The sequence below is a fragment of the Phoxinus phoxinus genome (assembly GCF_949152265.1).
Source record: "Phoxinus phoxinus genome assembly, chromosome: 21".
NCBI classification, from domain to species: Eukaryota; Metazoa; Chordata; class Actinopteri; order Cypriniformes; family Leuciscidae; genus Phoxinus; species Phoxinus phoxinus.
In genome coordinates this window covers 14,855,686-14,881,309 of record NC_136896.1, presented here as the reverse complement: position 1 = coordinate 14,881,309, position 25,624 = coordinate 14,855,686, and the positions used below count along the sequence as shown (strand labels likewise).

The following is a 25,624-nucleotide window of genomic DNA, read 5'->3' as shown; positions in this document are numbered from 1 at the left end:
TCAGCAAGGACACATTCATTATACTGATGATAATGTTTCTTGAGCATTAGAAGGATTTCTGAAGGACCAAGTGACTTAAAACTGGAGTGATGATGCTGAAAATTTTGCTTTGCCATCACAGGAATAAATTATACTTTAAAAATACTTTAGAATTTTAATAAAATAGAAAAGCAGTATAGAAAATAAAAAGCAATTGTAATAGTAATACTTCACGATTACTTTTTTTCAGAATTTTTGATTAAATAAATGTGAGCATGAGATGAGCATGGTGAGCATAAGAGCCTTATTTAAATCTTATCTACCACAAACTTTGGATATAAAAAATTGATTGATTGACACATTGATTACTGAGAGTTTTCTCAATATTTAGTATATATATATATATATATATATAAACCAATGGCATATACAGTGTATATATATATACACTGTATATGCCATTGGTTATTTTTGCCTTACAGTAATGACAACTTCTGAGAAATTATTTTTTAAATATGAAATTTCATGAGTCACCCAGAACTAATTGAAGACACAGACAAGTTTTTCTTATGTTGTGCATAACTGTCTCTTTTTTGGATTTTTATTTTCTTACAAACCAGGAAGGTAATGTTAGTGTTATGTAACAGGCTGTACAACACAACGAAAAGACATTAAAAAAATTATACAAACATGAACAAATAATACAAACAACTGAAAAAGCAGCAATGGGCCGACATGAACCCCGTGTTTTCACATTTTCCAATTTACATAGCAAGCATTCATTCAGACATCACCCTTGGCAATAAAGCGGGATTACTAATGCGAAATGTACACTCAAGTATGTCATATTGGCAACAAAATAAAAATAAAAAACAACTCAAACAAATGGACAGATATGCCTTCACAGAGGGTACTGTAAGTCTAGATACAATCAGAAGAGAGTTGATTTTTAGTTGTTGTTGTCATTTTTCCAGCAAGGGCTTACAATTGTGCAATCTTAGTCATACGAGAATACAAAAAAAATGGCAATAAGTCTAGCATGGAGTAAATAATCTATTAAAAACAAATCACATTCCCAGTGTAAACACCAATCCTGGGATCAGGTATTCGAGTAGACGGCTTCAATTCTCACGATTCCTCATGAGCTCAGGCACATCAACCTGATATAAACAGTCCTTGCTGTTGAACAGGATGTTGAATGTAGAACATAAACAGTCCTTTCCATTTTCTTGTACCTGCCACCATTAACCACCATCTTACAATAAAGTTTGTGAGTAAACGAATGGTCTTATCAGCACACGTGACTTCAGAACAGAAGACAAATCCGAACACAACACGTGTAAACAACGTCTAAAGCAGTGGAGAATGTTAAACATAAGACAAGAACTCCCACAGGTGATTGACCTTAAATAATGGGCAGCGAATGATGCAAAGACAACTGGCACACGCGTTTGGCCAGAACAGACACACTAATACAGATATAGCTTGATAAATCTCTTCTCCAGCTCTTTTTCGAGTGCTTTGGGGGTTTGTTTATATGCATCCATTCAGTTAAATCATGTACTTTTGCCACAATTTAAAAAACAAAAATTTATATTAGGGATATGATGGGTCAGATAGAGTCTCACTCCATAGATGGTTAGAGTTTTATCTGTGTATTCACACACACACACACAAAAAAGATTTTCTAGCCATCTGAGACATTTCTTAGCTTCTTGTCTTTATGTAGACATTTTAATACACTAAACACTGTATCTACTGTCATTTGTGAATAAATACACAGCTATAAAACAAAATTTTCAGAGCAGAATCTGTAAAGCGAGTAAACAAAGCGATGAAATAAACAACAGTAACACTGAGTCTCTTCCTGATCAGGTGATTTTGCTGACATTTCTTGACGTTGTCAGTGAAACAGGTCTTGGTTATTTCCAGGTTGATTTGTCCGTTGCAAGTCTTAAGAAAAACACGAGTATAAATCAAGGGCTGTGCTATGAATAGGTGGTTTTGTGTTGCTTCAGTCCAGTTTTATTTCTGAGAAAAACAGGCTCCCAAAGCAAAAAAACAAAACAAGGGGGTGATACATAGATTTAGATGTATGAGGAGACAGAAAAAAAATAATGGAGAGCCTGCTGAGCGAGTGAATTTAATGAGAAAGACTAAAAATCGCCCACCAGTGTCCGAAACATAAAGTGCAGGCAGTGTCTCTGTCTCTGGGGATTATCATCACCATCCTTCTAAATGCAACGAACACAAAAGTATGTCTGAAACATGCAGAGATCAATGAGCCGGTGCAGCAAAACAATGCTAAAATCCTCAACGCCTCAGCACTGAAATTTGGTTGATATTGAGGAAGATGATTCTGATATCCTCGCGCGAGTCTCTTTTTACTCCACCCGTATGAGCAGGCCGTACAGGAGCGTGCCTCCTTTCTCCTTGGTGATCCACTCGATTTCTGCATTGCTGAATCGAGGGTCAAGGGGCTCAGTGATCCCCAGCGATGTCGGCCCCACTTTGTATGAGCCTGGCCGCACACACACCTGGAAGCCAACCTGGGCCTGGTGACAGCGGAGGGAACGTGGGTCTCGGAATCTGCACAGAAAAGCATTTTATCATTTATCAAAATCATTTTATGTATTATTTAAAGTTCCACTATTATGCTATTTTAAAGGCTATTCCTACAATTTTGAAGGTCTCCTACAATAGGTTAACATGCATGCAAAGTCAAAAAAACACTCATTTTCTTATAACATTATAACTTATCTTATAACAAATGTATTTTTTATCTTGCATGCATGTAAACCTATTGTAGGATATTGTATTTTTCTTATAATATACAGCATCACCTCTTCTCTCACAGTGTCTGAAACAATTCGATAAAGGATTCAGTCTCTCTAAACCCCTGCTTTCCGAGAACCTACTCTGCTCTGATTGGTCAGATGGCCCAGTCTGTTGTGATTGGTCTACTGCTTACAGCACGTTGGAAACAAAATGGCCATTACCATATGTGAATTTCAGCTCTGAAAGCTTCTCTATAGTTTGGTGCAGAAAGACATGACTTGAAAAGATGTTGAAAGTTATTTTATTACTGCTAAACTTTAGTAGAGAAAGAGAGAGAGAGAGAATAATTTGAACCATTTGGTATCGTTGGGTACCGATTTTGTATTCCAAGTAGACGTAGTTCATGGGCAGCCAATGAAGACCATAGGCTGGCATTATGCAAATTTGTTACACTCCTACGTAACGTAAGTTCGTGCAGGAAGTAAGACTGGAATTACTGATGACCCGTTTCGGCAGTTCAGAATCGGTTCTTTCTTCCATTTATCATCCGAAAATGCATAATATGCGCACTTTAAAATAAAATTTCTAGACAATGTTCTCTCTAGTCTTTTTCTTTAGAAGCACTGCTGTTGACTTACTGCACTTTTGGGGCAAAGGCCTCCAGGCCAGAGTAGCGTATTGTTGGAGAAAGCTGCACACGGGGAATCTCTCGCTCTGGTGCGCTGTTCTCCTCGGGCTCCCCGTAGCTGCCGTGACCCTCTGTCTTCACCGGGGAGGAAGAGAAAATGGAGGACGATTCTGCTCAAGGGAAAACAGAGAAGCTCAGCTCAGCTTCCTTCTAATTCACACTTTCATGCATTTCATTATCAGATCAACAAAAAACTTGGCACTAACCTGACAAGAGTTGGTTGTGGTCCAGGATGCGTCTAAGGGAGCCGACACTAGTGCCATGGTACGCAATATGCCACTTCTTGAAGGCATTGGAGACTTCACAGTGGGTCTTGATCCTGTTAAATAAAGACGAGAGCTATTACGTAAGCAATTGATACTAAATAATTTGAGTTTTATTTCTGAATTAAATTAAAAATAACTGACTGGAGTGCAAAGCGGCACCAGCCGAATGGTAGAGCGTAGTCTCTGGGAGGCTCCCCTCGCTTGTAATAGGCCTCATCACCCCTTAATTTGTGACAGGACTCACAGTAGCACAGGTTGTACTTAGCATCCTCATTAAAGTAACCATCTGAAAAAGAGGAAAAGGTGGGATATGGGGACAGTAAGACTTTTAGTAAATATACCGTCGGAAAAAATCAGAAAATAAGTAGGTCCACATTCATTCTGCGCCCATAAAGGTTTTTTGGTGTAATGCAGTCGTACCGGGCAGCGTGAGCAGGTCTTTGAATCTAGAGCATAGCGCCTGATACTCGCACGTCTTATTGGGGTTGACCTCAGGAGGAGGCGTCCAGCAGACACTCTCCTTTATACCTGCCACAAACAGACAGCACACATGTATGGGTAAAGCAGAATGACTACTAAAGTCACTGACATGAGGTCAAAACTTCACGCACCATCCACCATATCAGCCTTCTCCATGTCGGCCTGACAACGCATGTCTCCTCGTTCCCCGCCATCCACCGGCACGTGATTTGTCACTATAGTCACCTAAGAGTACAACAACAACAGGAGACAATCACTTCCTGTGAATCTAAACCAAGCTTTCATAAGGAGGCGATTATGAAAACAATTATTTCATAAAAAATAAAATATATATACACACATCAACATATTAACAGAATGTCTATATAATCAGATATAATTGCAAATAGTAAATATATTAATAACAACATCAACATTAATAACAAAATGTTATTAATAATAACTAAATGTTTAATAAAATTAGTATTTTGCTGACAAGAAATACATACATAGAAATAAAATAAAATATTATAATTGTCAGGGCAGAAAAAAAAAATACATGTAATTTGTAAATACGTGTGTGTGTGTGTGTGTGTGTGTGTACACGTTATATATATATATATATATAACAAGTAAAAGTAAAATATGAAATATAGAAATAGTTAATAATAATAATATAAATATTATATTAATATAATATTAAAAAAATAATAATAATGTACTCGATGTACTCAAATTACAGTTTTTTTGTGTGTAAAGGGCCTTGTGAAAATCTTGTCAATCAATCAATAAATAAAAATGTGGAATGAAAAAAAAAAGAAAACATTTTCTTAAAAACATTACTAAAAATTTTAGGTGCAGCCTGTGATTTTGGCAGGGGAAATAAAACCTTTTTGTTGAGGCCTTATTAGTAACAGGATACTACAGTTATAGGTTCTGACCTGTTCACACTGGCCGTAAAGGTCAATGAGTGGGTAACAGGGGCTCGGGATGTCCTGTGCTGCTACTCCCTGATCCATGCCATTAACAAACAGATGGAGACAACCGCTGCTGTCCACCAACAGCCCTAAAACTGTCCCTTCAGGACAGGTGTCCAGGTTAGGACCATAGTTCTCACAAATCTGGGGAAAGAAGAGAGAATGAGGTTAGGAATGATACAAATAGCGTAAAGAAATGAGAAGGACATTAAGCACACAAAAATCTGAAAATAAAATGAAAAACATAAATATGAGAGGAATGAAAAAAAGAAACCACAGAAACAAAATAAAGATGTAAGGATCAGTGAAAGGAGGATAACAGAACCATAAAAGGGATGTGACATCACCTTCAGTGAGTTGTGGAAAACAGAGTCTCGTTGCAGCAGCCAGACTGAGCGTTTAAGGCAGCAAGCTGTGGAAGGAAAGTTGAGACGGTCTGGAGAATGACCAATCACACCCAGTGACAGGGAGGACGTCCATGATGGATTCAAGCGGTCTATCTGAAACTGAGGAAGCGATGGAGAAACATGACTTTCCCAATTGCAGCAACTTCCATTTTTATTACAGATATTTTGCACTAATTTCTGGGAAGTGAGCACATGGTATGGAAACAATGCTTTATTCTCATGTTTAATGCGATTTTCCAATTTTGCGCATAAGTTAAATTTGCAACTTTGGATGGCTACTGACACGGTCTCCCACTTCCAAACACACTCACACTCACACAAACCTGGAAGAGCTGCTGGCGGGGCAAAGCTTGCGCTGTGACCAAAAGTCCCTGGTTGTAGCTGGACACCCGGGCAGCAGTCAGGATCTGATTGGACAGCTGGATATTTTTTCCATGGTTCTCTAAAAACGTCATGACAGTGGGCGCCAGTGGAGCCTCATTCTCACACTGAGTTGGAGAAGGAAAAAAAAACACGAAAGCAAATTAAGAGTGAGATTAAAATACAACCGATAAAGCTTTAAAATATGATGCTTTGAGACGGCACACCTCTCTGACAGGAGTGCTGTCCTCCTCTCCCTCACTGCAGCTGTCGGACGAGAGCGAGGGAGCTTTCACACTTTCCGAATCCTCAACTAGCGTGGAGCTGACAATGGACACGGCCGTCACCTTTCCATACAGGTCCAAAACAGCATATACGTTCTGAAACATGCGATATAAACGTGGGTGAGCAGAACGTACAACTGAAAAATCATGTTCTCACACTAACAGATATAGAAAGATACAGGTACCTTCGCCACTGCAGTGGCTGCTGGTCCCATATCTTCTCCATCAATGAGAATGTGCATGGTGTCGTCACTGCATCTCTTCACCCCGACACGACTTCCCACCTATATTACGATAAACAAAGACGGGATGTGTAAGAGAATGCAGATACCCATCATTCACATATTCACTGACTCATCCACACCTTGTGTGTTGGTTTATTAAATCTTTTGTGCAAATGACTAGTTTCAGCTACGAATAAGAGTGTAGTACTTTAATATCTGATGAACATTTTAATTCTGCACATTATAACTATAATGATGACTATATTAGTGTCCACACGGTCTGTTTATTCTAAGCACACGCTGCAGTTATGTGGTTGGGTGCCTTAAATTTTCTGTTGGTATCTTTATAGCTGGGAAGTGGACTCCCCTATTCTCATAAACGTATATAATTATTGGCGTGAATGGGCCTTAAATCTCTTACCGTGAGCCGATCTAGAGAGCAGCCGTAGTTCTGTCTCTGCAGCACTCCGTTGCGTCTGACCTCGGAGCCGGCGAGGACCCAGGTGACCTTTGACCTGAGCTGGGTAAGCGTAGGCGAGAGCCCGCTGAGAGGGCAGGACGGTAGGTCAGGGGGCTGCAGGGTGGTCAAACCCACATGAAGGGAACCGGACCATCTGTCATCTACCTTGTTGATTTTCACCTGGAACAACATCAGGACCATATATGAATAAGACCATTTCTGGTAACACTTTACAATCAGGTTCCATTTGTTAACATTAGCTACCACATTAGTTAATACAAACTAACAATGAAAAATACATTAACACTTAATTTTACCGTGTCCTTGTTACAAGCTACACGTAGTTAACTATAAATTATGCATAATTACATGCAACTAACCCTAAACAAAACGCTAATCCTAACTATATTAGTAAGCACAGTTTATTTATTAACAAGTTAATTAATATTATTCAGTACTTAAATGTATTTATTATGTATTACACTGTAAAAAAAAAAAAAAAGCGTTTCTAAATCTTAGCAAATGTTAATTTCAAACATTATTAAAAGTTGTCTCTGTTAATATTATTTAATGGACCTGAGCTGACATGAACTAACAGTATCAACTGTATTTGTATCAATTAATGTTGACATAGCTTAATAAATATTGCTCATTGTTAGTTAATGAATCAACTAATGTTAACTAATGGGTTACCACTATAATTTTTATTTTATTTTTTCAGCTGTAAATTAAGCATGTTTCACATCTCACCTCAAACAACTCATCAGTTTTGAGCTCCTTTGCACTAAAGACGATTCCATGAGCATATCCCCCGACCCTCAGTGCCTGGCAACCGTCTCCTAATAACACCACATTCTTACCATGTTTGGTGTGCAGGCGATGAGCAACCCCTGCCACTAGAGAGGGACAAAGACTGTTTACAACTCGTACTGGTTTCCAACACTTGGCATGAATGATAAGACCAGGTTTAAATGATCTACAACGCATTTTAAAATGGTTTCTTCAATCTTATAAATTATTACAGTCTCAAAGGCAAATATACTGTGAAAATACAATACCTGGGGAGTGTATGGGGAAGCTCTTCTCTGTGATATTACTGGTGCACAGACTGTTATCCAGTGGGCCGGAAGAACTTGTAATGGACACTTGCACACACTGACCATAAAGATCGATCACAGCAAAGACTTCTAAAAAAAGACAGACGGAAAGAAAGACAAGAAGGGGGACAGAAAATGTTACTAAGTTCTGAAATAATATGAAGTCACCATGTTTTCATCCAAAGTTGCGAATTTAACTTATGCACAAAATTTAAATATCGCACTTATGTGTTCAAGAGAACAAAATCCTCACTTCCTGGGAGATGGTGCAAAATATTTGCAATAAAAGTTGCTGCAATCGGGAAAGCCACTGTGGCTCTTTTTTCGTACATCATAAATGATTTGCGCCTCAGAGCTCACAGTTAAAATGCAGTAAACTCTGTCATGTTATTTTGACACCTAGTGTTTGGGAACGCGATCGTATGAGACACTTCTGAGAGGTCATTATACCAAACCATTTTAATAACAGACTTTGGCTCAGGCATTTCAGAATGACCAAACCAACATTTTAGATGTTTTGCAATGAAATTGGTCAGCTGGTTAGTCCACTTATCCAATCACATCCTCTGTTGTAAAGCCACACAAGTTTATTCTGCAAATATGTTTCTATCATAGTTTATGCACATCTTCTTATCGGATAAAATAAAAAATATTTGCCTCAATTGAGCACATACATTTTTATGTGCATTTCTAGAATTTACGCGCATCTTGGCGTTTTCATACAGCACTTTTTAATGCGATAACCCAAAATTTGCATAAAAACGGTGGATGGAAACATAGCAACATTTACATAAAGTTAGTTGAACTAGTTCCCTTGAAAATTACCTGATGGCAGCCCGGTACATGCTACACCCTGGTCGAGCCCATTGATGAAGTAATGCAGGTCTCCAGAAGCTGTACGCATCATTCCGATCCTGGAGCCTGTGGTCAGAGAGTCCAAGTCACAGCCGTAGTTATTCCTCATAGTATTCCCATCCTGCATGATCGCTGTGCCACTACAGAAGAGAAAGAGCAAAGATTTATATAAGGTGTCAGTCTGACAAAGAAAGGATTTTAATGCTCTGTATAATGTGGAAATCCATTAAACTACTGCTCACCTCAACATCCATGTGTCATAGTCAATGTCAGTCATCGTATTAGGGAACTCCAGTTCCTCTGGTCTGATCGCTGTAACTCCTATGCACAATACAAAAAAATCAACAACAGGTTCTTATTCAGATCCGGGCTACATTTTAAATTTTTTTGGTTTCATTAATGTTTCAGAATTGGAAACTAATATTTTCCTACCGATACAGACAGAACATCAAACGAAACGACTCTGAAAGTGTTTCCCGCACAACTAATTGTAGTCGGATTCCTGAACATATGAACCATTAACTTTCAGTGAATCTAAGATTTATAGAATTTGTTGGTAAAGAAGTTGTAGTTATTTAGGGAGTCAGTAGTATTTCTTTAATAAATCTGTGGTATTTCTTTAATAATAATAATTTGTTACATTTATAAAGCGCTTTTCTCAGCACTCAGAACAATTTACATGGAAGAGGGAATCTCCTCAACCACCACCAATGTGCACAATCCACCTGAATAATGCAACTACAGCCATATCGCCGCCATGAAGCCAATCAGTATATATGGGGATGATTAGGAGGCCATGATGATGGACAGAGGCCAATGGGCAAATTTGGCCAGGATGCTGGGGTTAAACCCCTACTCTTTTTCGAAGCACCCACAGAAAAATATCAGATATTTTTATAATAGAGATATTCTCCTTTTTTTTTTTTCTAGTATTTTTATATTCGGGAACCTGTCTGATTGGTGGATCTCACATTGGGTCCCAGACAGACTTTGGCTCAGGCATTTCAGAGGGTCATAAATACACGCAATTCTACCGTTATAATAAGCATTACAACATAACCTGACACAAAAGCTTATGTTTTCTGCGAGAGAGCGACTCGCAACAACAATTATGGAAAGAATGTGTGATTTAGTTTGGTTGGTAATAACAGACGGTAGCTGAACCAACTCAAAACATTAATTTATTTGTAGCATAATAGTTTCAATTTGCGTGCGCCACAACCTACACATCACAGCATAAACGTTCCCTTTAAATTATTTGTTATTAAAGCGTCTACGTTCATAAACCACTGTTAATTTGAACAGAAAAAGCAAGCAAACTGCATGCAGGAATTGGCCTGATGAGCGCTCCTTTTATAATCACTAAAAAACGGTCACTTTTAGTTCATTGCGATCTCACAAAGTTCTGTTATAATAAATGAAGCTGACTGCACAATGAATCTATTAATAACATAATGTCTGACACCTGGTCACTTCATGAGTTTTCTCTGATCGGCTAGCTATCCGTTTGTAAAAAGACCAGGTGTAAATGGCCTCCGAAATGCTTTCGGGATTTAAATCCTATCGATCAAACCACTTCAGAAAGTGGATTGAGACGCACGCATTCCAGACAAAACTGGACAAGTGTAAATGCATCTGGTTTTGAAACCACATATGTAAATTTTACTCCTCCCAAAATGTTGTGAGAGTGTTATAGGCTATATGACATGTTATTATAGCCAGACATGACAGCGCTATTGCAACACGCATCGCCGCGGATGAGTATATCTTCAGCAAGCCGACGCGCAAACTGCCGCAATTGAAACTAAAAGCAAGTCACAGATGCTCAACACACAATCATCTTCATTAAAAGTAGTGAGACTAAATGATCTTACCAGTGCTGATGCTGCTCCTTCTCCTATTGTGGTCTTTGATCTTGAAATTAGCTGATGATAAATGAAATGCAGCTCATATCTGTTGCTTTCGTTGATGTAAATTTGCATATAGCGCGGGAATTGAAGATCAGATCTATATTCGTTTTGCGGAGACACTATGTCTCCAAGTGCAAATGAAACCATTTTAACAAATCAGATAGCTATCCGATCATTAAAAATGCATGAAGTGACCAGGTGTAAATAGGCCCACAGTCTCAGACACGCACTGGATTGTTTGCCAAATCTGTTTCGCCAATATGCTATTTTTTTTTTTTTACAGAGAAAACTGATCCTAGACCAGCATTTATAGGCAGCTTTTCCCTCTAAAAGCAATCAGAAGCAGCAGCAGGCAGTGGTTTGAGTGAGAAAATTCCACGCTAGACTCAAGTCTTTAGTAAATTATTGTTTCTTTAGTGAATCAGGGTGTTTTATAAAAGCTCACCTGCTTCAATTGAGCCTGACCAACGATCCACCATTTTCTGAATCACAATTTCAAAGAGCTCTCCATCCCGAAGGCACCTGTTCAGTAAGACACACAAACATAAAATATTCATTTAATCGATGTCTGATCCATTAGGATGAACCAGCATGATCTAAGAGCACTTAAAAGAGATCATGCTAAAACAAAAGTAACCTGTTTGAAATGACGATGGCATCATTAAACTCGCTACGGCAGTTCTGCCTAAGTGCCGTTCGGCCACCGTTAGTGATGACTGCGTTTGTGCCGTGCAGCTGATGAAAGCGCAGGTCGTTGGCACCTATACCCCCCGAAACTGAACATGGGCTACCAGGAGACATGGCAGTAGGGCCCTCAGAACTGTCATCAGGCAAGGGAGGGAGATCGGCTAAAAGAGATAGAGAAAGAGATTTTTAACTAAAGGCCTGTACTTCAAGGTGTCTACCATCCTTTCATTTCTACTCCATCCTTGTTGCTCTCACCCATATCATCCATGATGGTGGCCTGGGCAGCCTGTCCATACAGGTCCACCACTGCATACACGCTGGACGGAACATTCCAGGCCGCGGGGCCTTGAGGCACTCCGTTCACAAAGAAATGCAAACTCCCATCCTCCTTTCGGACAACTCCCACTGTATCTCCAGCCTGTAAACAAGAGGCACGTCAATATAAAATCCTCTAGAGCTGTGACATGGCGCTTCAAATAATGATTCTATCGATTACATTGTTGCAAGTGACTGTTAAAAAAACTTATTTGTCATTGAATCAATCATTCAAGAGATTCGCTAAAAAAACGTTGATTCATTCATTAATGAAACAAGATAAATCTCATTGAATTATTTATTTAAACCGATTTTTTAAAAATAATTCATTCAGATTCATTAAACATTTTAAATAGACTGCAGCAATTCACATTTTGTATGAACCTCTAGTAAATGACATGTTATTTTGTTTAGTTGTCTGGGAGAATCGTTATCTGTTTGAAACACAAAAAATATTGTGATCCTCAATTTATCCAGAATCGTACAGCTCTACTGCCTCTCAATATTTTCGTCAAACAAAATTACAAATTACTACTCTTGCAACCTTTTTTTGATTATGGTGAAGTGCTTTCACACTATGTTAACATGTTTACTTGTTGTTGCTTATCCATGTTGTATGCACGAAATAGACACTGACTTAGTCTGTGACTTAATTGTTTTTATTTGGGCTGAAAAAAAAGGGTCACTAAAATCTTGTGTAAAAAAACAACAACCTGTGTTAAGCTTTTCACAAAATTCTCCTTTTGTGTTCCACAGAATATATAACAGCATATCGATTCGGAACAACATAAGAAAGAGTAATGGTTCATTTTAAGTGAACTTTCTTAAAAAGACTGAAAACAGAAGTAAAAAGATTGAGCAGGGCTTCAAACTCACTTTTAAACGGTCTAAGTTGTGCCCGTATTCATCAAGAATTGTAGTTCCATTGTGCATGACACCATTTCCTGTCATCATCCAAGTTCCTGTGGAGATAACATGAATTAGATTAGTTATCAGCCAACACTCATGAATTTTGCATTTGATGCTACAGGTAGGATGGCCTTGATCTTACCTGAGCGCAGGTTGGTCATGGTTGATGGTAGCTGAAGATATGTGGGGTTATGAGTCGTCACACCAATTTCTATAGAGCCTGCCCATTTGTCCACCATTTTATCGATGCGCACCTGGAAAACCTCATTGGAGTGCAACGGACGGTTGCTAAGCACAACGCCGTGGTTGAAGTCATCCGTCGCACTGCACCAAAGATCAACATTTCATTGAACTGCCCCCACAATGCAGTGCCCCTATTAATTCAGTAGGTAGAGATCAGTTAATTAAAATATTTTTGGATTAAACTCACTGAGGCCGTAAAGCAGTGCGGCCATCACTGATGATTGCGGCCTTCTGCCCACAGTTTGCATGAAAAAGCAAGCGGTCCGGGATATCAGGCTCAGGAGTCAACGAGAGAGCAGGCCGTGGGCGGCCCACGTCAGGTGACAGCGCCCTCATGATGGCATTGTTGCGGCGTAAACGATCACTATGGTTATGGTTGTGGACAATGGTGACCTTAACCGCCATGCCATAGAGATCCACCACTCCATACACTACGCCAGGGGTCTGATTGGCTGCAACGCCTATAACACAATTTTGCAAAAGTATTTTAGAAAATTCTGAACTAAGTGTGAATCTCTTATTGCTGAGATCTGAAGTGCCACTCTCACCTTGATCAATGCCATTAATATAGAAGTGCAGAGCTCCACTGGCTTTCCTCATCAGCCCTATGTGATCTCCCTCCTATAAAAGACAATGACATGTTGAGTATTATATTGGATGAGATGAACATAAAACTCACAGATCCAGCAGCCAACTTACCTGGAGTTCATCCAGGCTGAATTCACAGTATTCTCGACGAGTCCCCTTCCCATTGGTTAAAATCCCACAACCACTCATCATGATTGTGCCTTAAAGACAACAAGAATGTGATGAAAAATGTGATTTTGTTATTTCAAAGAGCTGTCGGACACATTAGCTCCCTCCAGTCCACACCACGCATCGCTAATATAAATGTACCTGCTATGTACATTGAGATGGTAGTGTGAGAAATGCATATTGGTAATAAAGAGTGTACCTGAGCGTAAATTGGTCATTGTTGCAGGGTAGTCGAGATTATTTGGGTTGTGGGTTGTCACTCCAATCTCAATGGAACCAGACCATTTATCCACCAGTTTGTCGATGCGAATCTGAAATAAACAAGTGAAGGAATATAATGTTTGAAGGATCATTGATTTGTAAATAAATAATTAACATGCATATTTATACAACTTTCCTCCATATTCTTGAAAATGGCAGAAAATTGTGATTAAATAAAGACAATTCTAACTTTTGTACTAAATAATAATTTTTGTAATAAATAAATTAAATTAAAATATAAATCAATAAAGCAACTTTAATGAGAAAGTATTTTCCATCCCTTGATTTCAATCTTAAAAGCTACCGTATTTCAATAGTAAAAAAAAAAAGCAAATAAATTTGGGGCCAGATTTACTAAACAGGGCATTAAGCACAAGAGCGCAATTCCAAAAAAGTTCCTATAGGAGAGGAAAGTTCTGTGCAATATCTACTGACGACACGCAAATTAAAGTACACAGACACAGCCGAAACATTTCCATAATGACCAACGCAAGTTAGCATCTGGTTTAAGAAATGCTTTTTTGGGCGGTAAATAATGGTGCAAATACCAGTAAATTGGCTCAGACCTTAGTAAATCACCTTGTGTGATTCATTTATATACTCTCCTCCCATAAATTTTGCATCTGAAAGGGATATAAGGTCAGCTGTAAAAATAACCCTGTCCAGACCTTTTCAGCACTAATTTTTCACTGCGTCTCTTTACTAAATCCTGACGATAGTTTTTTAAGGCCAAAAGAGGGTTTGCGCTGGCTGTTAGTAAATCTGGCCCTAGATATAATACTAAATTCTATACTTGCTAAATACTAAATATTCTTAAATACTGCACAATTATATGTGGAAACCTTTACTTTGTTTAAGGCTAGATACTTAGATATTATATCAAGTAAAAATGTAACACTTTCCCAGTACTTTTAACACTTCTGCATATAATTATGTACATACAGTTTTTTTCCACAGAAAATACTCCTAAAAATATCACAACTAACACCTGTATAATAAAGGCTGTCATCCCATTTAGAATGTAAAGGCTCATACCTCAAACATTTCATTGTGTCTGAGAGGCCGATTGGTCATGACGACTCCGTTATTGAACTCATCCAGCGGCCTCCTTCTTTCCGCCGTCTTATTATTGTTGCTTAGTTTGATCAGCGTGCCACACTTCTCATGGAACAGCAGTGCGTCATTGGTCGTCATGCCGCCAGCGGCCACCCCCAGTCCCGCTGCCCCACCAGAACTCCCCGCTGGGCTGCTATTGCTGCTACTGCCTCCGCCTGTCCCTCCGCCACCAATGCCACTATCACTTCCTGTCCCTCTGCCACCACCGTTACTTCCTGTGCCCCCCCTCGAGGAGTCAGAGCAACCTCCTCCACCTCCCACCCCCAAGTCCTCTCCACCCTCATCTTCCGAACGATACAGAGAGACAATGGCATTGTTGAACACATCAAATAACTGATGCTCAGTCAAAACTGTGAAGACAACAGGGGGGAAAAAAGAGCAAAAGATAGAGTGAACCACAATGAGATCGCAGATTATCAACGATTACTAACTTAGGCTGGTTTTAGAAGTGACCTACCACTATCAGGCTCAAAGTTGTTTGGAAATTTGTCCGGCCGACTGTGCGTCCTGGACACCTCAGGCACTGATGAGAAAAGAAAACAGTGAGCATTTGTTCATTACATTTGGGCCGATAATATATTAGAGTGTCCATGATAAAGAAATGGAAAAATCTTACAAAGTAAAAATTCATGTGCCAGATTCTTAGAAATGTACTCTTTTTATTTACAGGTGAAACTCGAAAAATTTGAATATTGTGCAAATATATATATTAGTTTCACCTTTTAAGTTGGATTACTGAAATAAATTAACTAATAATATTCAAATTTTTCGAGTATCACCTGTATGTTGGTTTTAAGAAAAGCTTTAATAGAATGACCCTAAAAATGTCATGTGGTTATAAGGTGTAACCATCATGTAAAATGTAATAACACATTTTCCTTACAACTTGAATACTAGTTTATTATTTTAGTTATATTTCTAACGAATAATAACTTACTTACTTAATAATAAGGTACTTCCACCAAAAGTTCTAGGAACTATGAAGTGCAAATTGACCCAACTACTTTTGAAGGCCTCTCCATCACTCGATAACATGTGGTCTAGCTTTACCTTCCTCCGCTGATCCATTCATCACGGCTGTTGTAGCAGCAGCTGCAGACAGCATGATAGCTCCAGCCCTGTCATCATGGCTATGGCAAGCATCTGCCATTATGGACACCGCTTGCATCGACACCATCTCATCCTCCGCCTCTTCATTCTCTTCCGCTTCCATTTCAGGTGGTGGTTCGCAGCTTACCACAGTCACTTGGGTACACTTCCCATAGAGGTCCACCACGGCCCACAAACGAGAAGGAAGTCCACTGGCTGCTGTGCCGCAGTCCAGCCCGTTCACCCACAGGTGCAGCTCTCCTTTCCCATTCCGCTGGATCCCCACACGGTCCCCCTCCCCCAGCTGGTCCAGGTCGCGACCGTACTCCTCCAGGACTGAGCGGCCGTCCTTCAGCACAGAACACCCGGACACGATCCACGAGCCCCCCTTCAGCCCTGTGGCACTGCTGGGAAATTCCAGACCGGCTGGGTCCAGCGCAGTAACGCCGATCTCTATAGAACCGCTCCAAGAGTTAACCTGGACCAAAGCAAAAAGAAATGCGAGTTAGTTAAATTCTAGTCAAATTACAGTTTGTTTATACCAACTAATAAAGCATCTTCATTGATTTCTCACTTTATAAATGATTCCAGAACCATGATGCAGTGGTTAGTGCATGTGAACATGTTATGTTGAGCCCTGGTTCTCATTTGAGTGGCACAAGTTCAAGCCTAGCCTGCAACATAATTATGATAATATGTCTTATGATCCTATGTTCCCATGTCTTTCCTTTTTGGTAATTGACAAAATCAGTGACAACAGTAATAGCGTAGAGTAATAATAAATAGTATTTATTTATACATAATAAGTTATAACTTATAACTATGTAATAATAATGCATTTTTCAGTTTGTTCAACAACAATGTATCCTAGTTTTGTTGTGACCTGAGCAGCTTATGTTTTTATAAAACACTGGCTTTGAAATTAACGCTTTGAGCTGTTATTAATGTTGTAGCACAAAATTTTAAAGTTGCTGCTTGTATGCGGATGCTCATTGCCATATTATACTGCTTGTTAGCTTCACATCCACCTTGCAGCCAGCATATAGCTTAAATTAGACTGTAATATCATCTTACAAGGTTCATAATAATGAAACATTGATTTGATGTTCTCTCTGCTCTCAAATTCTTCTCAGTCGGTATTGATTCACATATATTTTAATTCAGCATATTAGAATGATTTTCAAAAACTTTTGAATGGAAGTGTATTTATATACAGTATATATTTCTCCTAACATGGAGCTATAATGAGCCAAGATATTTTTTTATATAGGCTATGATGTAAAAAAACAAAGAAGAATCTTGTTTACAGTAAACCACTATTGAAGTCTATGTGACTCATATTTCTGTTCAAGAAATTATATTAATGCCTCTCTTGAAAATTGTGTTATCAGAGTTATAAAAGCTGTCTAAATCATCCTTTTAGTGGCGAGAGTGGGACTACTGTTTTAGGCAGAACAACTTTGTTATGAGTCCACCAATATGTATCCTGTGTGTGGAGTTAGCTTCAACGGAAAAGTACTTTGTGGATGGTTAATTCCCTTTCTGGTATCCTATCATACGAATGTTTCTGGGGTTATGAGCATTACATGGTTAACACAGGAAAGGCTGCTGGCTAGAGCTACACGATTCTGGGTAAATTGAGAATAAAATAATAATTTCACGATTCTCCCACGATCCTGAACAGACACCTAAAGAAAACAACATGTAATTTGTTCTGACAAATGTTAATTGCTGCAGTATATTTAAAATGTTTAATTTTTTTTAATCGGTTTGAATAGGATTCAATGACTCACTATTAAATACTTTTCTTGTTTCATTACTGGATGGATCAGCGTTTTTTTCAGCGTCGAACCTCTTGAATTAATGATTCAATGACAATTCAATTTTTAACATTCAATTGATTCACATGATGGCATAATGATGTAGGGCCTAATCGATACAATTATTATTTTAAGCGCCATGCTATTTTCAAAAGGTGATTTACATCGTTTTGATCGCTTCCGATTACAGTTTTGACTTTTATCCCAGGTCTATATTTATAATATATTCTGTAACACAGAAATAACGATACTATGATGTTGAAAAGACTGTTTGTGAAGCTCTTTCATACCTATACATGATAAATGCTCTCTCTGGTTCAGCGGCAGCGCCTTCGCATATTTTAATGTTCCAGTGTGAATTTGTCAAAGGTTTGATAGACACAGGCGAATCATTGTCATTTAGGAATGAGATTGCGTGGGTGTTTAAATCGAGGTCTTTTAACGATTAATCGTGCAGCTCTACTACTGGCTATTCTTTCGAAACAATATTTTAATGTTTATTTATGGGCATTGTCTTCCCCACAGACTTCGATTGTAAGTGCATTACTGTACAAGCCATTCTTGTTTGACCTGTTATTCTTGTAAGACCTATTATGTTTTTTCACATTTCTAGTGTGAAATGTAGCTGTTTAAGCATGAAAAAGGTCTGCAAAGTCACAAAGCACAAAGTCAACTCTAAACGGAATAATTCTCTATATCAGTAAGCAAAGCACTGTTTCTGAACTCACTGAAATGCTTCGATTCTAGTCATTCATTTTCTTCCGGGAACTTTTTTTAAAACTCATCCGTTTAAATTATATACATACAGATGGTTGGTCTGGGAACGCCTCCGGGAACGCCCCGTCACGTGATGTGAATTTAGCCCGTGGGGGAAAACATTGCCTTGGCGCTAATTGAAATACACGGGAAAATCATGCCAAAGAGTTGCTGTGTCGTTTTCTGTACCGCCAATAAACAAACAAATTATGAATTGAAGTTCTACATCCTTCCTAATAAACACACAGAACTGGAAAGGAGGCCAATCGCTACGTAATGACGCGAGCCGTGAACCTATGGAGTAGTTCGAGGTCTACACTCAATACAGACTGCAGTCTGTGAGTTAGGGATAACTGTCAGCACAGTCCCTGGGCAACTTCGTACTACTGATCACCGTTTTACAAAAGGATTAATAGTTTGGAGTGAAGCATACGTACAAGTGACAAGGTTTTATGGAGTTATACGCAACATATACGAAAGTTGATTGAGTTATAGGCTAATATTCCCACTACAGCTACCGGTACATGTCATACCTGGAGATTCAACCAGATAACAAAATATGTCTGGAAACGACACCTCCGGCCATTTGGTTGGGTCATTGACCGAGTTTTTAATTAAATAAGGGCAATCATAACCTATTGCAGTTCATTTTGCAATGTACCGTTGCCGGTCGACAGGCGTCAATGACTCGCAATACGAGATTTTTGTCATTCAAATACACACGATGTTCGCTGTGTTTTCCCCCCCGCCGACTCCACCCTCGCCACGCCAGACCACGCCCCCAACTATGACTAGATGCCGACTGTATGTATTAAGCCTTAAGGGTCTGCATAAATAAAGGCGTGGCCACTTGAGTGACAGGTGGATTGCCGCTGCTGTCACTACTAGCTGTTTGTCTGCTTTCTGTTAGCAGTCACTCACATCACCTCAGCTAATCCCGCCTCTTTGCCCATTTTCAGTTTATCACAACACCATAAAAAGACGCACAGTAATGCGCAGCCAAGATGGCGTCGGCCAGCTCCACCCACTTTAGGCTTCAAAAATGCTTTTCAGAAACCTACGGGTGACGTCACGGACACTACGTCCATATTTTTCTTTACGTCTAGTCTATGGTTGAAATTCGCAGTTATGGCAACTGGCAAGAGGCGTGACATCACAACTCGAAACAGTTGAGTTGATCAATCACAATACATTGGTCCATACTGACCAATCAGAGCACAATGTGCTTTTCAGAACAAAAGGCTTAATCCACCTTATTTTTCGGGTAAGAGCGTGTGCGACCATTTGTAACGTTAATGTTTCTGGCTTCCGGTGTCATTCGCTTCCAGTTATTTTTAGCTGTAAAAACATCTCATTATGCTGCTTGATATTGCAACCTGGCATTTCTTACCATATTATTTCAATGTATTGTCCTAATTATAAACATGCTGGTTTGTAGCGCAAAGAGTTTTACAGTTTACGCATTTCCTATAGCGGCTAATAAATCGAAAGTCTCGAACATTCACAGAAAACACCTTAATTCCTCGTTGAAAACTAGGGTGGATAGAGACTCTCGAACTAAACAGAACGTTACTGACAGACTGAGAATGGAGGTGCTGCAACAATGAACATCCAAGCATGAAAGCCTATTCTAGCAGACCAGACCCATATGCCACAGATGCAGTTAATAAAGCAACACTCCATTAAACAAATCTCCATCTCACACTGTTCAGTGAAATGTTGTCTCTAGATTTTGCTTCATCACTGCATTCCAAATGTCTTTATGTTTATGGTATGTAGGTTGTCAGTGGAGCAGGGTCGTGTGTATCTGGGTTAAGGCAGGCTGAGAAGAGGGACAGGCGGCATTGAATGTGATAAACGCATTTCTCTAATCTGGTTACATAAGTGACCAGTAATCTGCTTCATTGTCATTTTCCCCTCTGTCTAGAAGTGAGGAAACAGAAAGAGTGAAAACAAAGGAAACAAGAATAATAATCATAGCACAATACGAATATTGTTTTGCTGTGCAATTCCTTTATCAAGTCTTAATTGCTAGCTTACAGCCACATAAACTGAAAGTCCATTTTTTTAATAATTTACACTCAGACTATATCATAAAATTGTTCAGACTGCATTTCAATGATCAAATCGGTCTAAAACATCCTCTTCTAAATCCATATTTCCAACAAGCACTTTGTCTAGGAGGAAGGCAGTTCAAAAAGATGGAAAAATATACAGAATCAGCCTATAAATGCTAAACATTTCCAGATAACAACAAGAAAGTCTATGGCAGTCTCATTCACTAGGAGTTGCATGGATCGTTTTTATAAATCAAAATAAATTACATTGCATAGTTTTGTGCAAACATGAATGTGTTCAAAATTGACAATTCTTATTTTCTTATGGAATATTACAGTATTTATTATTAGAGGTATGAATCTTCACATCATCTTCGTTTTGATTACGATTCAGTTGGTAATGATTCGATTATAAAACAATTCTCCATGCATCCCTTTGCATCTTTTACTACAATTAATTTATTAATAGTTATTTTTTCTTAGCTATTAAAAAGATAAGTATAGGACAACAAATACAAACAAATAATATGAACAGTGCTTTACATTTTTCATTTTACTTTGAAGTATTCAAGTAAGAAATAATACAGAAATGTAATGATCAAATGTAAAAATAATCACTGCATGTGTGAAATCACTTTAGTGCATTAATTACTAATAAACTGATTATTATTAAAGCTAGAAAAGTTGCTTGAATTCATTCAAGAGCAGTGTTTCCCCCTTTTTTTGTTGTTTGATGAACATTAATGACAGACAGCAACAGGTTTATTAAATTACGAAAAAAATTATCAAATATAATGTTCAGATTTCCGACTGTTTGCGTTAATTTAGGAGATAGCCGACTATGAATATGAATACTAGCCAAGACAGGTATTTTGAAATAATTGTGTGTGTATCAGAGCGTACGGTCTCTATTTATTATAAATGATTTATCCATGCACATCTTTTTTCAGCATGTCCCCTCGTAATCTAGCCTAATCAAATTAACTTTCCCTCCCTCTTGAAATGACATCTCTTCTCTGATGATGTTTTTCAGCGCAAAGGAGGGACAATCCGTCACTCACATGAGATCACATTGCAAACCACAAAGATGCAATGATCTAAGAACAAGAAGCCATTTTACTCATATATCACAAATAGGTAACAAGACTATCGCAACCTCTGTTTCATGCCGACGTTATCCTGATTTTAATGTTAATGAATTTGGAGTATTTTAAACAAGCGATGGTCAGCAACATGCCTTTCCTTAATAGCTAGGGCTGCGCAATATATCGAATTTATCGAAATATCGCAAATGTATACATCGCAATATCCATATCGCAACAGCTTGCAATAAATGGGGTCATGAACAAAAGACAAAGTTTTTTTTTTTGCTTTAATAAGTATCAGGATATATTTAATTCATACAGTGAAAACTAAGCAATGTTTTATTTTTATATTTTATGATTCAGTATCTTTTATTAAATAAACCTAATTTAAGATAACCTGAAACCCTGTGGTTTACACTGATGTTAATAACACTTCTTATGGTACAGTAAAACACTGATGTTCACTTTCAGAAGTTATAAGGATGTTTTCTTGTCATAAAAAGAATGTGAAACACATGTAGGTTATATCATTTTAAATATATTTTAAAGATAATTTAAGTTTATTTTACACACTTTAAGCATTATCGTATCGCATATCGAATATCGCATTATTTAAGGAGTTATCGCATATCGCATTTTTCTTCAATATCGCACAGCCCTATTAATAGCCGTTGCAAACATATGACGTTCTCTAAAGATGCGCTCTTGTCTGACAGCACGCCCAGCAAGGTCCTCTAGCAATGCCAAAGTTTGCCATTCTCAGACAGTTCTAACACAATGAACACCTTTTATTCAGACCCTGATTGCAGACTTCTTATTAGCCAGCTGTGCACATGCATATCTGTGCTTGCTATACAGAGGAACCTCACAGCTCAAGCTACAGTATACTGCAGCTTTTCTTACTTTTTTACATATACATTTATTTTATTTAACACAGTTAAATGGCCACCCAGAGTAGTTTCAGTCATTCTTCTTACATTTTCCCTAAATTTTGAAAGAAGTTATTGGTGTATCATGATTTCAAAAACAATGTGTATTGTGTTCATGCTTAGAGAACGAACGTGTTGAGTATTAGGTTGTACTTATTTTCACAGAAAACTTTCTGGAATGCTTGCCATCTGTTCACCGTTACATGATCAATTAAATTATCTTATACTGACCCAATGTGTAAAAACAGGATTTTAATATTTAACACCATCTGCTCTGGTGGTCAACACCATAAGCTAATTTTAGGCTAAGTGAGAAACAGCAATGAAAAATCCATTGATGATAACACTACAAACTACCAACATGAACTAAATGCTGTTCAACCATCCATTAAAATGTATTAAGAGGGATAAAAGAAAGATATCCTAGATTTTAAAAAAGTTAAACGTGTTTACATGAATCCGCTGTTTATCAGCCTTGAGAAACGATACTGAGAATTTGCGAACAAGGAACATCAAAAAAACGTATGAAACGTGTATGATGATAATACATTCTGATTTCTGATTTAAACTATCTGCAAGGTGGATGTGAAGCTAACAAGAAATACATTGTGACAATGAGCATCTGCATATAGGCAGCAACTTTCACATTTTGTAACACCTCAAAGGTGAGTTAAAAACAACAACAAAAGAAGCTGCTAACATGTCACAACAAAACTGAATTTCCTTGTTGATGAATAAACCAAAAAAGGCATTATTATTACATAATTAATATATATAAATGACATAATTATTATATATAGCCTAAATGATATTTATTATGTATAGGGTATTACTGTTGTCACTGATTTTGTCTCACAAAATGGAGGGGGGAATGATTATAATTTGTAGGGAAGATGTGTTTTATCTTTGCATACTTTGTACACAAATTTCTTTTTTTATTACTAGTCTAAAATTCATGGAGCCTGCATGGGACAAATATTCTGTGTGGGCCCCTTCTACCCTAGTACCAATGAGTGGGCCCTTCTCTTGTCACAGGGCCTGGAACAACGTTCCTACTTGTTCTCTGTCACCATGCTCTGCTTGTTTTGGTCATCTCAATTTTGTGACGAATCACCTGAGTGATTCAGTGACTCACTCATAACACTGTGAAAAAGAATAGCCTACTGTAGTACCTGCTGAAAGGGTCACTGAACAAATCAGCGAGCGAATTTGAAAGATTTCAAATGAATCTATTCCCTGGAATGAGCCAAAACCAGTAACGTTAGCTAACGGCACATCAAACGGTGTGTAGCCTATATGTTTACATGGGCTTCCGAGTGAACAAATATAGAAGTATTTCCCAACAAAGATGCGATGTATATCCAGACCGTTGTGATAATTAACAGATTCATCTCGTTAACCCGATGACAGTCCCGGAATAGCCAGGCAGGACAGCATCCAAACATCAACAGCACTGACAAACCTTGACAGCTCACTGCAAACCCGCAGCACACGCACGTCCTGAGACATCCACACACCTAAACACCACACATGACCTATGAATAAGCTCTGACAGACCCTCATGCTTAAGTAATGAACCACTGCAGACGACATGACACACACTCACACCCTTTTCTCGATCTCTCTCTCTCTCCCTCTCTCTCTCTCTGGTGAGACATGCTTGTTTACCTTCTTGTCGATGCGGACAGTGAAGACATCGCGGTCCCTCAGCGGCTCCCGACTGAGGACCAAGCCGTGATTGAATTCCTGTACCGGCTGATTTCGTTGAGCGGTTCTGTTGGAGTTCGACAAACCGATCAGTTTTCCGCTGCGCGGATGCAGCTCAGCCGCCATCTTCGCACGGGCGGCGCGGTGCACGACAACCAGCGTCGTTTTGCGACAGTAGAGTGCCGCTTGTGGGCAGTTCGCGCTTTGCTATGTGTTTTTTTTTTTTTTGCCATATCAGTGACATTGATACTACATTGTTTTAAACACATAACAATATTTTCAGATAGGCCAGCAAAAATTTATTCTTATTTTTAATTTAAATAATAATACAGAAAACGAGCAAGGGCTGATAAAACTGGATAAATAGGTTATATGACGACCAATACTCAAACGCCACAAGTCACAACATCACAAATGAAGTTAGTGGTGGTAAGTTAAACAACAGGCTCACACGAATAACTGTATTAACGTTGTATTCTTATATAAGATAATATAATACTATATTGACGTTAACAACTATCAATGGCTGTTCTTGGGAATTGTTAAAAGCCGATTTTTTTCCTAAATAAATAATGTGAACAGAAAACTAATGAATCGGTTGCTGATATTACAAAATAACCCCAATTCAAATTTATGGGCACTATGTTACGTTTGTTGAAAAAATCCTCTAGATGGCAGTGGATTACAGATAAACCCTCATTACTGTTTTATGAAGTTAAAGTAGCCAAAACATTAGATGGGGGTTTGTCTTACTTACCAGGGATTTTAATATATGAGTTGAAAAATGTCTTCTTCTTTCTTTCTTTTTTAAAAATCTTTCCTTCATTTTTTTTGTTTTAAAAATAATTTACAATTGCCTTTTATTTATAGATTTATTAGTATTATCCTAGGCAAAAACTTTAAGTCTTCTAAAAAATGCATGTTTAACTATGATGAACAAAGAGACATAATAAATAAATGAACAATTTTAACAGTGTCATTTCCACCACAACAGACAGTTCAGGTAAAATATATTGTGAGCAGACTATTTTTTAACACATGTTATCAAATACAAAAAGTGTCTAAATATTATTAAATTCTGTGTATTTAGCCTATACATACAATTCTAGATATTAATTTATCCATTGTAAAATAAAGCTGTTAGGTTGAA

At 38.2% G+C, this 25,624-nt stretch overlaps 1 protein-coding gene across 3 annotated transcripts; it reads right to left on the bottom strand.

Annotated features, from left to right (window-relative positions):
* Nucleotides 1-547: 547 nt before the first annotated feature.
* neurl4 (neuralized E3 ubiquitin protein ligase 4) lies at nt 548-24,662 on the bottom strand. 3 transcript variants are annotated; one of them, XM_079594958.1, is made up of 30 exons: nt 24,436-24,662; nt 16,082-16,598; nt 15,489-15,554; nt 14,951-15,381; nt 13,854-13,965; nt 13,598-13,686; nt 13,447-13,519; nt 13,086-13,359; nt 12,798-12,979; nt 12,623-12,708; nt 11,687-11,849; nt 11,382-11,592; nt 11,190-11,266; nt 10,709-10,759; nt 9,077-9,155; nt 8,805-8,974; nt 7,941-8,069; nt 7,633-7,778; nt 6,844-7,062; nt 6,384-6,482; nt 6,142-6,294; nt 5,878-6,042; nt 5,495-5,653; nt 5,112-5,291; nt 4,323-4,416; nt 4,132-4,239; nt 3,853-3,997; nt 3,652-3,764; nt 3,396-3,555; nt 548-2,568 (listed from the first exon to the last, which is right to left on the bottom strand). In XM_079594958.1, exons 1-30 carry the CDS (start codon nt 24,598-24,600, stop codon nt 2,364-2,366), a joined length of 4,821 nt encoding a protein of 1,606 aa, XP_079451084.1. In that variant the 5' UTR covers nt 24,601-24,662; the 3' UTR covers nt 548-2,363. The 3 variants fall into 3 exon arrangements, with proteins under 3 accessions (XP_079451084.1, XP_079451086.1, XP_079451085.1); XM_079594960.1 differs by lacking the exon at nt 24,436-24,662 and adding an exon at nt 24,325-24,347; XM_079594959.1 differs by lacking the exon at nt 10,709-10,759.
* Between the last annotated feature and the right edge of the window lie 962 nt (nt 24,663-25,624).